Source organism: Phragmites australis, chromosome 3 (genome assembly GCF_958298935.1).
Source record: "Phragmites australis chromosome 3, lpPhrAust1.1, whole genome shotgun sequence".
Lineage (NCBI taxonomy): Eukaryota > Viridiplantae > Streptophyta > Magnoliopsida > Poales > Poaceae > Phragmites > Phragmites australis.
In genome coordinates, this window is record NC_084923.1 from 42906117 (window position 1) to 42922996 (window position 16880).

General features: G+C 40.7%; 1 protein-coding gene and 1 pseudogene across 1 annotated transcript; both read left to right on the top strand.

Moving 5' to 3' along the window:
* The first annotated feature begins 253 nt into the window (after positions 1-253).
* Positions 254-4649, top strand: LOC133913201 (lariat debranching enzyme-like; annotated as a pseudogene).
* A 267-nt stretch (positions 4650-4916) lies between these two features.
* LOC133913202 (COMPASS-like H3K4 histone methylase component WDR5A) lies at positions 4917-8108 on the top strand. The gene is made up of 2 exons (XM_062356276.1): positions 4917-5735; positions 7575-8108. Exons 1-2 carry the CDS (start codon positions 5079-5081, stop codon positions 7872-7874), a joined length of 957 nt encoding a protein of 318 aa, XP_062212260.1. The 5' UTR covers positions 4917-5078; the 3' UTR covers positions 7875-8108.
* Positions 8109-16880: the final 8772 nt, after the last annotated feature.

Consider the following 16880-nt stretch of genomic DNA (forward strand, 5'->3'; position numbering starts at 1 on the left):
AGATGTAAGAGTTAGGATTATAATTTGTTATTCATATGAAAATATTTTTTATATCATAATTGGGTTTGTCTGTATGAGCATATGAAAAGTCTATATTAACTGAGGGTAAGTTATGAAATAAAACTCAAATTAAACATCACTTCCAGATCAAAATAAGATCATTTATTTACATTTATCAAACTAAGCTATAATAATAAATACAAACTGACATTTTTCTTTATAAGATTTTACGTATTTACTGACTCTGAGTCAGAACAACATATACTAACAATCAACTACGTCCGAAATTCCGGAGATCAGTCTCGAGCCCAACTTGCGGTTCAAAACCACACGAGGCTGCTTCTGCAAGTGGGCCCTAAGCGTACAAGGCCACCCCGAAAAAGCATCCTCTTGCAGCCCGCGCCTTTTCCCCTCGAGTCCCGACCTCTCCCGGCTGCTCCTCCCGGCGCTCCGCTCGCTTCGCGCCGGCTTCCTTCTCCAGTCCGCGCGCCATGAGGGTGAGTGCAGGCATCCCTCCTCCCCGTTCTGTATAGTGTGCTCCTGCTCTCGCTGCGCCTGCCGAGGCGGATTCACGGTTCGGAGTTTGTTCTTGTCCGCGGGCCACCTGTTCGACGTAATGCCTCAGTGGGTTCTCCCTTGCAGATCGCGGTGGAGGGGTGCATGCACGGGGAGCTGGATAATGTATACTACACGCTGCACCGGCTCGAGGAGACCGAGGGCGTCAAGATTGTTCTCCTCCTCTGCTGCAGCGATTTCCAGGTGTGCTCTCCTTCCTCAGTTATTGGGCGGTTTTTAGTAGTAATGCGACGTTTGCATGACATACGGGAAACAACTGTGATTCTTTTTGTTAATTTTTGATAATAGTTCCCTAGATGTTAATATATCTCACATCTTGGCATAGCATTGTTCCAGGCTGTTAGGAATGAGATTGATTTGCAGTGTGTTAACGTCCCACCAAAGTTTTGTGCCATGAACTCATTTTGGAAGTACTACTCAGGGCAAGCAGTTGCTCCATACCCAACCATCTTTGTCGGTGGAAATCATGAAGCATCCAATTATCGCTGGGAACTGTGAGTCTTTGTTGTTTATGCTCAATGCAACTTTTGAGATACAAATTTGCGATTTCTCTTTGGCCCTGGTTTTTAAACATATCTTTGGGGGTCCACTCTGAGAGCAACTAACTAGAATTGATTGTGACAAAATTAGGCAAACTGAATCACAGTATTATGAACTCTTTCTGTAACATAATTCAAATTTTGGTCTTCTAGTTGGGATTATTCTTGTCTGAGTATCTGTTGAACTATGGTGTTCAGTAGCCACCTCTACAGTCCAGGTCTCATGGCACCTGTAATTAGAGTTTGGTGTTGAACGAAGTTGTTTTGAAACTAGGGCTTTCTTTTGCTTCTAACTGTGAATTTGTTTAGAAATCAATTACCAGGATATTAACAGCCCCTCATCACTGGATATAGGCTCTGTTTGTTTCTGCTTCTCAGAAAAGTAGATAAGCTGATAAGCTGAAACAAACGACAAACTTATTACTAACTTATGACTTTTCTGATAAGCTAGCTTCTGGTGAAATAAACTAAAAGTTGATATACTGGCTGAGAAAAAAGCTGGTGTGCTGAGAGTCTAGAATTAAGCCCATAAGCTAACCGCTTTTCTCAGAAGCCATAAGCAGTTTTTTATATAAGCAGCTTTTGAGATAAGCAGCTTTTCAGAAAAAGCTCATAAGTTTCAGTTGTGCCAAACAGGGCCATATTGACTTGTGTTGAATTTTTTTTTATCTATATTTGATACATTTCTTTGCTCATTGAAAAATGTGATACTTGTTATTTTTGCTGTGGTTTTATTACTATTAGGTACTATGGAGGATGGGCAGCACCTAACATATACTTTTTGGGGTTTGCTGGTGTTGTTAAGTTGGAAACATCCGAATCGGTGGACTGTCAGGAATACATAAGCAACACGATTATCACTTAGGCAAGTTTGTTTTTATTTTACATGGGACATTTTGGACATTTGTTATGTTTTTAATCTTTGCATCTAGAAGATATCCTGAAAGGAGAAGACTAATGAAAAATGGTCCAACTGTAACTGCCGTTACACATTGAGACTTGAGTACTCCAAACTTATTGCTACCTTTGTAGGACACTACGAGAGGCCTCCATACACTGAAGACACTAAACGATCTGTGTACCACGTAAGGCATTATGATGTTCTCAAACTCATGCATGTGAAGGAGCCTTCAGATATATTCTTGTCTCATGATTGGCCTCTGGGCATTACTGAATATGGAGACTGGCAGAAGCTCATTACAGAGAAAGAGTTCTTCGAAAAAGAGGTAATTTAACTAGCTTAAGGGTTTGCCTTATGTTAAAGCTTCATGCCATGGCATCATTATTACTCCTATAACCTATAACGTCATGAAAAATGTCTCAAGACATATTCTAACTTTTGTGTGCCCGAATACCGTATGATGCATTTTGAGGCATAACCAAGAAAGTGATACTAACAAGTGGTGTCACAGTTTTCACAGGCAATAAACACCTTTATTTAAGATCAGTGCCCTATCAGTTCCATAATATGAGACCATTAAGTATTGGTCCTTGCATTTTTCTGGGAGCTAAATCTTGCCAAAACTAAGTGAAACCTGGGCACTTATCTGTTGTTCCCTTCAGACTCCTGGGTATTGACTTCCTTTACTTGGGGTTCCCTTCAGGCTCTTGAGTCTTGACTCCCTGTACTAGGGACAGCTCTGTAATCTATCCCTCCCCCCTCCTGCAGGTGCCTCTGCTCTCTCTTTGGCTTGAAGTTGTGCACCTTGCCACCTCCTTTAAGTTCAAGTTTGCCATCTGCTTTTACTCAGAGCCTAGAAAAGTATTCTTATTTGGAAAGCCAGTTCTACGATGACCGCTGTGTAGGCCTGTACGGTTACTGTCCTTAGGTTTCCTTGATTTGGTTTGGCATGCGGTGTTTCGATGAATCCACTTTCTTACACCATACATATTTCATTCTCCCCTAACTCATTATATATCTTCTGGACTGTTGCTGCATCTGAATATCATACTATTGTCAATGTTTATTTATGTTTTCAGGTTAACAATAGATCACTAGGCAGCAAACCTGCAGCTGAATTACTAAACAAACTAAAACGACGTACTGGTTTTCAGCACATCTCCAAAGTTTTCTGCCATCATCAAACATGGAGAGGGTGGACCCACAACAAAGTTTCTTGCACTTGATAAGTGCCTTCCTGGGCGCAACTTTTTGCAGGTGCTCTTATTTCCTTCCAGGATAATTTCGATATTTATGAATATAAGTCTTGTGGTGCGTTTTTGTCTCTGAGGTTATGCCATTCCATTTTAGGTTATAGACGTTCCATCCAATCCAGGACCATATGAAATCCAGTATGATGAAGAATGGCTTGCAATAACACGAAAGTTCAACAGTGTTTTCCCTTTAACGCGGATGCGGTTTACAATGCGGTTGGTGCATATAATGTCTTTGTTCTTTAGCATATAGTCAGTACTCCGAAAATTTTCAGCCAGCATTAAATCTGTAGTTGTTCAATTGTTCTACTTACAGGGATGAGCAGCTTGACACTCAAGATGACCGACAATGGGTCAGGAGCAAGTTGAATGCTAGAGGGGCTAAGCCTTTTGATTTTGACCAGACTGCGCCATCTTTCAATCCTTCCTATCGAGTCTCTAATCTCTCCATAAAAGGTAAGTTTGAATACTCACATCTGAACTATGAGTCATAAATAAGGCCAGCTTCTCCTGAAAGCGTTTATTGAGTCAAACTGTTCACTCTCAGTTTGGTGTTACATCACGACTTTCCTTTCAATCCAATTGTTCTTGTATCAAAAGGCGAAACTAGTGCAAAATTTATGCGATTCTAACATTTGCTAATTCCATCGGAATGCTAATTCTAATATCTTTCAAACAATTATCTCATGACTCTTTTGAAAATATTTTAATAAAGACCATACTTGACATCTAGTTTGAATCTGTTTCCTTTCATATCAAAGTTCTGAATTGTGCTAAATGCATTTCTCCTGTGTTATACACAGTTCCCTGCAGGAATCCGCAAACTGAGTCTTTTCTCCAGCTTCTGAAACTCCCATATCTGCTGGACTCATCTAACTCTGAGGGTATGTCTCTCATAAATGGTCAATATCTTTTCTGCTGATATTAGGCATTTGAATTTGGTATATGCAAAGAACTGGTGAAAGTTTGTCTATGGTTGGTCTCAACGAATTTTCTTCCCTAGATAGTTGATACTGTCACTTATGCTTGTAGATTTTGATAGTTTGTGATCTCTCAACTTTTGGTCTGCAGGGGTTGATAGGAACAAGACATCAAGCTCTGAGTCAGGATATACGCTTGGCGATGATGATATAGAACTACCGGATGAAGTTGAAGATGCTGCGGAAGATGATGAGTGAATGACCGAGTCGTTGGACAAGTCCCGTTCCATCACCCCAGTTGCGGGGTTTGCCTGATTTCCTGATGAAATTAGTAGAGAAAAGTCTCGAGAGCTTTGAGACGAGGAACTAACCTGAACTGACTGTAGTATCGTAGCTGCTTGTGAATAGGAGAATGTTGTGTGGAATCACATTGCGGACTATATTCGTGCTGCATTGTTGATTTGTTTGTCAAAGTACTTCCTCCGTTACTGTTTCTTTCACATACGTTTGAATCATCGTAAACAGGAAGCAAAGAATGTGTCTACCTGTTGGTAAATGTACCGTCAAAAGCCCGAATGCTATACACTTGCAAATCGATATTAACAAAAGGACAAGCCTATACAAAACTGAACACCACCCCCCCCCCCACCCCACAAAAAAAAACAAATGGGCCGTCTGGAGTAGCTGGAAATAATGGGCTAAAACCACTGGTGGACATGAAAGACCAATCCATACCTAATGGGCCCAAGATATCCAAATCCCATTGTGTCGCCACGCCACGCCACGGCACCGTTTAAGTCCGAAACGGAAATCACATTTCACACCACCGCACGACCATCTCGGAGGAGGAAACTCTCCCAAAACCCCCAAACCCTTTCGATCGGCGGCAATGGCGGCGGCCGACGACGCCTCGCCCTCCCCTGGCTACGCCCTCCGCGCGACGCTCACGGGCCACCGCCGCGCCGTCTCCACCGTGAAGTTCTCCCCCGACGGCCGCCTGCTAGCCTCCGCCTCCGCGGACAAGCTCCTCCGCGTCTGGTCCGCCTCCGACCTGGCTCCCGTCGCCGAGCTCGAGGGCCACGCCGAGGGCGTCTCCGACCTCTCCTTCTCCCCCGACGGCCGCCTCCTCGCCTCCGCCTCCGACGACCGCACCGTCCGCATCTGGGACCTCGGCGCCGGCGGCGGGGCGCGCCTCGTCAAGACGCTCACGGGGCACACCAACTACGCCTTCTGCGTCGCCTTCAGCCCCCACGGCAACGTCCTCGCCTCGGGGTCCTTCGACGAGACGGTGCGCGTGTGGGAGGTCAGGTCCGGGAGGTGCCTCCGCGTGCTGCCGGCCCACTCCGAGCCAGTCACCGCCGTCGACTTCGATCGCGAGGGAGCCATGATCGTGTCGGGGAGCTACGACGGGCTCTGCCGCGTCTGGGACTCATCCACCGGCCACTGCGTCAAGACCCTCATCGACGACGAGAGCCCTCCGGTGTCCTTTGCCAAGTTCTCACCCAATGGCAAGTTCGTGCTCGCGGCAACCCTTGATAGCACCCTGGTGAGTTGTGTAAAATTGATTGCACTCTCTCTCTCTCTCGTTTTCCCATTCTTGTGTTGTCTTTCTAGATAACATTTCAGCTTGCAGCATATGAAATTGCAACTGGGTGGTTACGTGAATCAATGATTGCTCTAGGTTTGTCAGATTGTAGAACTTGAGCATTAGTGGTTGACTGGTTGTCGTAGAAATAGAATGCTGGAACAGCGAATTTGTCTACCACAATGGACACAGTGCCTTGAGGAGGCAAGGGGAGCTAGCTTAGAGGTTGAGCAGTATGGCTCGTGTGGCATGTTCTACAGTGATCTGTGTTGACTAATTAGGTTGAGTGCCCCTGTCAATGCTGACTTGCCTGAGCTAAAGATGGTATTTCTCATCTTAATTCCTTCATTTTCTGTCGTAAGGCTTATGCCCCATATAATGTCAACCATAGCCTGCTGCTTCGAGATTAAGTTTTCGCATGTTGCGTCTAGACTCGGGACTACTTTTGCTACCTCTGGAACCCCCTGAGGTGCCAACAAGGCTACCTTGGCATGATGAGTTAACAGACCCCCCACACTAGTATTTTACAGCCATGGCATGCACCTGAGCTTGCAGCAATATACTGAAATGTAATCTTGCAGCGGTGTAGATGTGAGTGATTTGCATATTTTTGGTTTGTGGCCTTGTGATATGCCGAGTAGAGTTGGCAATTTTATGATTATGTTTGAACTAATGCCCTGGTAGGTAGGCGACCAAAAAGACGACTTTCAATAGATTGGAACTGTATGTTACATTTTGTTCAGTCTTTGAGATAATGGATGAAAGTTTACTTCTTTGTGTATGTTCCTTAGTTCACTTTGCCCAGTTGGAAAATAACAGCTGTTATAAGAGAACAATTAAGTGCTGGGTGGATTTTTCCTCCCTTTTTTTTTTTCTAATATAGTTTTGCTAATTGCTTCACTGTAAATAAGGCAACTGCAAAACTGATGTTTTCATATAATTCCTTAAACGTAAATGAATAAGTTATGTTGACGTATGCACATGTTCAAGCAAGTTTTTCCTTTTAGAATTAGCAAAGTTGCTAAATTTTTGTGTGGTGTTCTAGATAGTTAGGTTGGTTAGATCTTTGGGTATGACAGGATTTCAAATGTGTTGGACTGTTGGTTAGTTATTTCCAAGAACAGATAGTATGGAGTTCTGTTCTTTCAAAAGTGATGCTGACTCTTTATGTTTATAATATTTTCTTAAATTATTTGATTGCGTAATTTAATCCCATTAATCCAGAACATGACTTGATCATGCATGAAGCTGAACATGAATTGGTGTTAAATGTATTAGTTAAAGATTTATGTATCTTCATTGGAGCAAATAATTGATGATAGGGCAGGTCAATATTTTTAGTTTCTTGAGGGGCCATAAAAGCAAGGAATGTTACTAGCCACAGAATGCCAGGCGATTGATTGCCTTTGATTACATTATATTTTTGTAGGGGTTATAGATGCCTGCAGTAATGGTGACATGGCATGGCTCAGTGACTCTAGTTGCAACGGCAATGTGGGTTTCCTGCTGATGCAATCGAGCCACTGCGGATGTGTTGGCGTGTATAACACCAATCATGTGCTTTAGGCCTGCTATATTCCTTTGTTTATTGGTATTGACTGGCAAAACATTGGTTGCGGTCCAATGAATGAAGCACATGAGGCTGAGATTTTTCTTCCGTGTATATGGGAACAAAACACGAACACTAGAATGAAGTGGAGGGACTGTGCCTTTTTTTTTTTCTTTCAACAAGTGTCTAGCAATATGCTTCAATGTATTTCTTAACACAAGATGTCTTCTCATGCATTGTTTATTATGCAGAGGCTCTGGAATTTCTCAGCTGGAAAGTTTCTAAAGACATATACTGGCCATGTGAACACAAAGTACTGCATTCCAGCAGCATTTTCGATCACGAATGGCAAGTATATTGTCAGTGGCTCGGAGGACAAGTGTGTCTACTTGTGGGATCTGCAATCAAGAAAGATTTTGCAGAAACTGGAAGGCCATACTGACACTGTCATTGCGGTGTCGTGCCACCCCAAGGAAAACATGATTGCATCAGGAGCACTTGACAACGACAAGACAGTGAAAGTCTGGGTCCAAAAGGAAGATCAGCAATAAGCCTGATTAAGATCTTGTCTTTAATGGTTGCCTTGCGACCTGACTGATTGTAGGTAAGCTACTTATCTTCCCAGGTGAGGAAAGGTTGTTGCAATGGAGAATGTGATGATCCCAGGATGGGTAATTGAGTGTTGTGTTGTCTGCTATTCATGGGATAATTGTATGAAAGACTGAGCAGAACAGTGCTTTCACTTAATTTGTTATCTTTCAGAGTTCGTGATATTTGGATGCGAAGCTATTTTGTCATTTAGCCATATTACTCCAATCTTTTGAAATTTTCATTGGGGTACAGGGAGTTTGTGCTGGTCATAGATGTGCATGTTGGACATACCAATAAAAATACTTTGGCTGACATGATCCTGGTTCACAAATTTTATTTGAAACTGAGGCACATTGGGAAAACATTATCGAAGCTGTTGCACTCGGAAATCGGGAGTTGCATTGAAATTGTCAGAACTCACAAATGCAACTTAATGATTCCACTGGGAAAAACTGATTTTTTTCACCTGTAGAATTGTGCTTATCAGTTATTGGATTGACGTGTTAAATTGCTAAACGCTATGTTGGTGTAGCATTGCTGTAGATTGGATATTTTATTTTCAGTTGTTGAGTCTATTTTTCTTCTTCTTGAGTTGCGATGGAATTGCCAAGGGTGCATCTAAGGCTTGCAGTGGAGATGGACCTTGATGCTGGCTTTGTTCGTGACCAGAAATGGCTTTGGCTACTGTAGACTGAGTTGGCTTACATATGAACCTGCAAAAAGGCTACTTCATACTTCCTGTACTCAAGGCCCTCTTTTTTGAACTATGGGAGCCCGTTACTTAAACCTGCATCGGGTTGCACTACTTTTTAACTGGCAACTATCCTGTGAAACCGGTGAGACCCCTGCATCCGCTCGCCATGGCGCCTTAGATCGAAATCTAATGATAGAGTAGCGCGGGATCTCTATGTTGTTTCTCACATGTGTGCACACCTGAATGTCACGCCATCAGCGTCAAACAGAGATCCGTTCCTAACTGACCATGTCACTAGCGCCAGACTAACTCAACCTACCCTGGACACGTTGAAGTCCCCCGGTGCCACCCATCCCTTCCCTTCCCGATCGCCGGTGGGCGCCACGCTACTCTTCCCTTGCCAGATGCCGCGCTGCTATTCCCTACTCCTCGGTGCCCAAATCCTTGCCCGAAACGACGAGACACGGCGGCGGCATTGCTAGTCCCACCCACTCCGGTCGTGGAGGCCTAAGGATCTGGCGGCGGTGGCACTGCTGGTCTGCCTGCTCCGACCGCGGTGGCACCTGCTTGTCAAAGATGACTTGTTCCCAAAGCTTGTTGGTGCCGGCCGAGGGTCAACCCCTTGCCGAAATCACATGGATTGGCCACGATTGAAGCCCGGGTCCGGGGATCTGGTGACGACAGTGGTGTTGCTAGTTCTGCGTGCGGTCGTGATTCAAGCCCAAGGCTGGGGACCCACAGTAGCCCTAATCGATGAATTTTTGCATAGGGACCAACAGCCCCAATCGATGCAGCTTTAGAGAAAGAAAATGTAGCATGACAATGGCGCACTTGTTTTCGCCCATTTAAAGTGTTGAATTCAATTCTGAGTTGGTGAAGATTCATTGATTTATTTGTTGAATTGCAGTTATGAAGATGTAATTTGTCTGGTTCGAATTGTTGGCAATGGAACAAGTTGAATCAAATCAGCAAAAAATACTCGGACCCTCCACCGATATTATTTTGTGTTGCCCTCAGTATGTTCCTCACTGAATGAGTTACTTGAAAAATCTTCCACATTGCCATCCTCTGTAGAGCGAAAGGAGAGAAGTTCTTGTTGTAATGGTTGTTTGTAATGGGTAAGAAGATAAACAAATTCCTCTTCAAGCCTTGCCATTGCCAGCGTCAAAGTGGTGTGAAAGCTTGGATGAACTAGTACAAATTTTGTAATGCAATGAGTGGATAAAAGTTGTAATGCAATGTAAGCTTTTAAAGTTAGGTTTCAGATTGTCAAAACTAATGTACCAGTTTGTACATATTCTATACCACATTGTATAGATACTATTCAAGTTTGTGAATAAAAGAGATGGGAATTTTCAGAAAAAACTGTTGTACGCTTGATACATTCAGGATACGTTGCCATGCTTCTACCATCAGTCTTGTGAACCAGAGTGATCAAAGTAAATAAACTTCTCTATTGAATATTGAAGCACATAAATATTAGAGTCGGTTGCATCGGATAAATATTGAAAAGAGTTGAACAAATAATTGACAATTTTGGTGAAGATGAACATATTGATTCAAGAAAGCTGCAAGAGATAGACAAACAAGCTGAAACCTGATACTATATATTTTGAACGCAAACCAGACTGAGTTCACTTATCAGAGCACAAACTAAACCTGATACTATATATTTTGAACACATTATCATTTAAGCTTTTTTTTTTTGCTTGGATAGATGAGGCTATCATGAAACCCCACTTGCTTACATGTCTTGCATTGGCGCGCCACTTTTTGGTTACCTTCTTCCTTCTTATTTATTTGAACATCTTGATTCATCTACTTCCCCCTCTTAATTCTCTTGCTTCTTCCCTTCAAATTAATATAATTTGGTGGGTGTATGACTTCGGTAGGAATGTTGCATCCAATGAAAGCCTCATATTCCTCTTGCCTAGTCTGCTTACATTCGGAACCATATGTTGTAGAGGTGACTCAAGGTTAAGAACTCAATTCCTTCAATTGAGTGCTTAGCCATTTGAATGAGATCTTCGAACTTATTGCGTACAGTCGAAATCTTCTTTCTCATTGTTGCATCCAGTGAATCAATGGGCTTCTCTTCTAGTGGATTGCCTTGGTCATCATAAATACTCCCCCTACAAAGAAAATAAGTGTCATAAGTCATATTAATTTCAAATGTCTATGAAACAATTTGTTAAGCATATTTCAACCTTTTACACATTTTCCCTATCTTTTCATAATGTAGTATGCAAGAAGCTCGTTTTAGTTTTCACCTCTCAGTACTAGAATAATTTGGCAACATGGAATACCTTTTAACTAAAATAACTTGCATGAACAATCAGCTATCATGGTTTGTGTTTCGTAACGGACCTCCCTAACCTTAGTAGGGCCATCTCTAAGGGACACAACTTTTACATTGCCATCATATGTAATGCCTTGAACACAACAGTTGTCTCTTGCGGCAATAACTTCACGCTGAAATTGCTCAAATATTGCATATGTGAATACTGCACATCCTTGTTTCTCCATTACCCACGGTGTCATAAGTTGAGGTGTCATATGAATACTAGTGTTGTTCGTCATCAACTCCTCATATTGCTGGCATTCTAAAGATGTATCAAATTTAAGCCAGAACTCAACAAAAGTCAGCTTGCGATGAATGAAATAATTAAAAAATGAATTTGCACTTTCCGACCTTGACGTGGTTCAACGAATGCCTATCAGAGATATGTCCATAAAATAAGCTGGTATCCATGACTCTCGAATGTCAAACCTGTTACCAAACCACTTGTTCCCCTCTAGCCCAAATTATGAAATGATAGAAGTCCACTGTGACTCAAACTCAGCTGGGATTTTTGATCCTCAAACACACAAGTTTATCCTATTCCAAAACTCAATGTCTTCTCTAACTATCGGACCAACCTTTTCGTGCACTTTTTTCATTATATGTCACATGCATAACCTATGAACCGTGCTTGGAAGAATTGTAACAATAGCATTTGCTACACTCTTAGCTTCATCGGTGATTATAAGTCTAGGTGCTACCCCTCCCATTGCTCTAAGGAATGTCTCAAACAACCAAATGTATGAATTAGTATGCTCATTTGCTAAGAATGCAACACCAAAAAACACATTTTGCAAGTAAATGGTGCAAAAATCATGTTGTACTAATTAGTGGTGTATGTAGAATGAAAGGATAATATATTACCAAAGTGACCATAGTTTTTTTTACTTGTTGCATCTACACAAAACACATGCACCAACTTACCCTGATCGTCTACGACAAAGTCATAGAAAAAAAGCTAGATTGACTTCTTGCTTTCTAGATAGCTAGGCCATAAACATTTGAGCATCTACGTTCCTAATTTTATACCTTAGGTCATGGTAATAATTCTGTAAGTCTCTCTTTATGCATCCAACATTCTCGAACCCATCCTCGCTGACTTAAAGGAGCCTGTATGCCTGAGAGGTGCCTATGCTTGCTTTGTGGCATGTGTATAGTGTATTCATTGCCCTCTCACTGACTTAACAATTTGATCTAATCAAATGAAGTTTATCGGGAGACACAAGACCATGATTGTGATGTTCAACCCATGAGTCTATCTTGTAGGTGTTATCATCGCACAGCTTGGCAAAGATATACGCTTGACAACCACATCTACTGGACTTCATCTTATGCCTTTTCTTCGAGGGATCAACATTCTCATTACCCTTTTCTTTGAATCCTTCCCTATTGCACAAGAAGCGTTTGGTTCGTACCACTGCATTATGTAACTTCTTTTGTTGCCCAACACGGACTCCAAAACCCATGCGATGTGCATAGGACTTGTAGAATTTCTCCATAGCCTCGATACCATCAAATGTCATACCTACTTTGGGCTTAAATTTCTCATCACATTCGGATACATAAGATGAACGTTGCAACATAACAAATGAATCGCAATAAGCACATCTTGCATAAATCACTAAATCAAATAACATATGAAAAATCAGAACACTTACACAAAGAGGAATGCTCCCTTTTTTTCGGGTGTACTTAATCCATCCTCATTCATTCAATGCATTTGCAAGGACTCGATTGATTTTATCACTGCACATTTAGGCACACGATAAGCGACTTATAACGACAACCACGAAGTATCTTTCACACTTACAAATACCCTTTGAAAATTGGATATGTAGAAACTGTCATTGAATTAGAATTATCTTCAAGGGTTGACTGAATTAGAAACTTGGATAGGAAAGAAACAAAGAGCCACCTTGCTACCGTCCGATCGCCAGCACCAAGACGTCGCTGCTATAGAGTTTCCCACTCAGGCTGCTAGCCGCCTTGCCGCTGTGCTCCGAGGCTCTGATGGATGCTCGCAGAGATGACACATTCCAATCGCCACTCGCCAGGCCATGTGCTAATCACCGCCGAATGACCATCTCCGATAGTCACCAAGAACGGCATGGACTGTCGGCCGGGTTGCACGTTCGATCGATGGGTCAAAGTTTGGGCGCGAGTGACGGGGTCGGATGGTGACGGGCCTCCGTTTGACGCTAACGACGTGCGTTCAGGCATGCGCACATGCGAGAAACAATGGAGAGATCCTGCTGTGCTGCTCTATCTTTGGATTTCGATCAATGGCGCCACGATGAGCGGATGCAGGGATGCAGCGTCTCACCAGTTTCATAGGATATGTTGCCCTTTTTAATTAATGCATGGATTTTTGTTCATCTCTCTTCATTTTATTCAGCTTATGATATTCTTTTCAAATCATATATGGTTCAGAAAAATGTATATTTTGCATGTTATGGGCTCAACCATAACGGGCTAATATATGGTGTAAACAAAGAAAGTGCAGTACAAATAGCAATGTATAGCCTCATTGATAGCTAATCAGTTCATCTAATTTGCAGTTATCACTATTTGTTGGGCTAAGTAGATGATCCTTTAAACGTGGTCAATCAATTTTGTTTACATTGAGAATAATGTTTCATAATGATTATACCATCTATGTACTCTCTATGGACAAAAATACATGACATTTTTTTTACTTTATTTTCTATTATAATATAGTTGTAGTATCTAATAAAAGTATGATATTATTAAACTATTTTTTTAAAACAAATCTACACATATGATTTTTATATTTTCAAACTAAATATTTTAAAATCTATTGATGGACCAAATCTTGGTCAAAACGTAGTATTTATGACCTAAGGGAGTACTAAAACAAGTAGAAAAATTTCATGACAAAATTGTGCTAATTTCTTGAAAAGAATATTAATTGTTAACAAAGGGGGTGAAAATCTCATTAGGCGTATGTCCTCGATGACATGCACGGCCCGATTAATGACTTAATTCATTGTCCCAACATTTATGTTTGTTTGACCACTAATGCAAAAGGCCTTTGTAAGTTAAGTGGGATGGTGTGGGTGGCCTAGCCTACCAACAAATCGATCCATGTCCCTAACGGTGCTAGAAAATAAAAGCAAAGAAACATCACAAACTACCTATATCTGCTTCATGTCTAAATTCTTTAAAGATTAGATCATTATACTTCTTGCTAGTTATGATAATATCAGCATCACTAAATAAATATATGAAGCCCAAATCATATAGTTGAGCTACGGGAAGCAAATTAAAACTAAGAGATTCAACTAAAAGAACATTAGAGATAGATAGATCATTGAAGATTGCTATCTTACCTAAACCTACCATATTTGCCTTAGAGTTATCACAAAGGTGACTTTGTCATAATCTTCCACATCATCTTTTAATGAGATGAAATCTTTACATTGCCAGTCATATGTTGTGGGCATCCACTATCAAGCACCCAATGCTTATCACCAGTTTTATAGTTCACCTATATATATGAAATCAAACTCTTTGTTTAGGTACCTAACCAAGTTTGGTACATTTGAAATGAGATACAAGAGCCTTATGCACTCAAATTTACCTTGGAAGCTTGCTCTTAGCTTGAGTTCCAATGAATTTAGCTATGACTTTTTCACTGTTAATCTTATACAATAGGAAATAATGATCATTAAAAGCGGACTTATATTTAGAAGACAAAATAGGGAGGGTTTTAGTAGTAATTGGACACTCCCTTATGTGGTGACCAGTGACTTGACAATATTAATAATATAAACCAACTTCCTTAATGAAGTAATTCTTGATCTCCGATGTCTTGATAACCTTTTCCACCGGGTTGGGGAAGCATCCAAGGCCTCTCTTATTGTAGTGCAATGCATTCTTTATGAGATTTTTTTTGTGTTTGTACTCCCCCTTAGTCAACCAGACCACACATGATTTGATACTTGCAATCTTATTCTCAAACTCTTGCTCCCTTGCAGAGTTAGTTTTAGAAGATAATATATTATCACATGAAGATGAGCATGGTATATCAAGAAGATCATCATAAAAAATAGATACATTGACCTTAACAACAGTAGGCAATTCATTCATGCTAGGATCAATAGCATCATAAGCTATCTTAAGTTCTTGATATTTGTATTTCAAGTCAATATGTTCAAGTTTTAGCTTCTTGTTTCTTAAGTCTCAAGAGATTTGCTAGATGCAACTAATTTATCATGTTTCTTAAGCACATAATTGTATTTAGCAAATAACTCATCATGACTAGAGCTAAGTATAGTATTAGCATTTTCAAAATACTTGATTTTAGCTTTTTATTTTTTGATGATAGTAGCATAGTCATTCATGAACTTAGATAGATCATTAGAAGAAATACCATCATCATCACTACTATCATCTTCCTCACTACTCACATTGTTGTTACCTTTTACCATAAGACACATAGGTGGTAGAGGTAGAGGTGGATCATCATTGGTGGAGGCGAGGCCTGCGAAGTTGTTATCTTCATTATTGCTTGAATCATCACTTGAGCTTTCACCGGAGACCCATTCACCAAAAATGTAGGCCTTGCGGCCTTCATCATTCTTGTTCAAGAGCTTCTTTTTCCTCTTGTCTTGATCCTTGTTCTTGTACTTGTCTCCATCCTCAATTGCATAAATCTTATTGGACTTGTTCTTGTTTCTCTTGTCAAGATGAGGGCAATCATATGATATGTGGCCAAGGTTACTACAATTGTAACACTTCTTGTTGTCTCCGCCACCGAACTTGTCAAAATTCTTTAAACAAAATTTATTCTTCTTGGGATCATAATTGTAGCCCTTCTTTTGAAACTTAGAGATCATCCTTGTGGTTCTTCTCATGAGAAGAGCAAGCTCGGTATCGTTGTCGTCATCATCATCATCGCTTTGACTTGATGATGAGAGCTTCTTCTTCTTCTTGTCAACTGTATTTGCCTTAAGAGTAAGATTCTTCTTGGATGAAGACTCATGATATTCAAACAAGAATATCTTATGAGCATATATCTTCCCAACGATGTCAATGATGGTCATGTTATTGATGTCCCTTTCATGAAGAAGAGATATGATAACATTATATTACGGCTTGGGAATCACCATCAAGTTCCTATGAATAACGTCTCCTTGAGACAATTGAGTGAATTCAAGAGAATTGATTTCTTCCATAAGCATATTCATGTGAAAATACATATCATTGCATAACTCATTAGGAAGCATCTTGAATTGATTAAGAGTATTCATAAGCACATTATATCTTTTCTCACAAATTTTTCTAGAACCTCCACGAATTTTACAAAGAGTGGACCCAAATCTCATTAGTGAATTCCTTACTTCTAACTCTAGATAAAATCTTTTCACTAATTCCCTCAAATATAGCATTCTTTGCCTTAGCTTTCCACATAACTTGTTGGTTGGTAAAAGGTTGATCAAACCCAATGGAGATGGCTAGCCAAACTTCGGGGGAAATAACATCAAGATAGCTCATCATGCGAACTTTTCAATTGGTAAAGTTCTTTCCCTCAAACTTTGGCACACTACTTCCACTCCCCAAGGCCATTGCTCTAGGACTTGAAGCCTATCAAGAGTACGATGCTCTGATACCAATTAAAAGGATCGAATGACCAAAGGGGGGGGGTGAATTGTGCAAATAAAACTTCTACCGTAATCTAAAATAAATAGTAACCTTAGCCTAAAAGAAAGAAAATACGACTACATGATCAAGCTAGGAGAAAGCAACAAAACAAGCAAGTAAAAATACTAAAAAAATGCGGAATTGAAAGCTTGCAAGAATATAGATGCTCAAATTAAATTGTGAAATAGTAAATAGATGAATAAGAAAATACCAAATTTTTTTCAAGGTATCAAGGAGTTGGCACTCCCTCTAGTTCTCGTTAGAGCA

Excerpts from the sequence above, each read along its gene's own strand:
- LOC133913202 (XM_062356276.1), top strand. The coding sequence starts at position 5,079 with ATGGCGGCGGCCGACGACGCCTCGCCCTCCCCTGGCTACGCCCTCCGC. Across the intron at positions 5,736-7,574 it reads CAACCCTTGATAGCACCCTG|AGGCTCTGGAATTTCTCAGC; the intron begins GTGAGTTGTGTA and ends TTTATTATGCAG.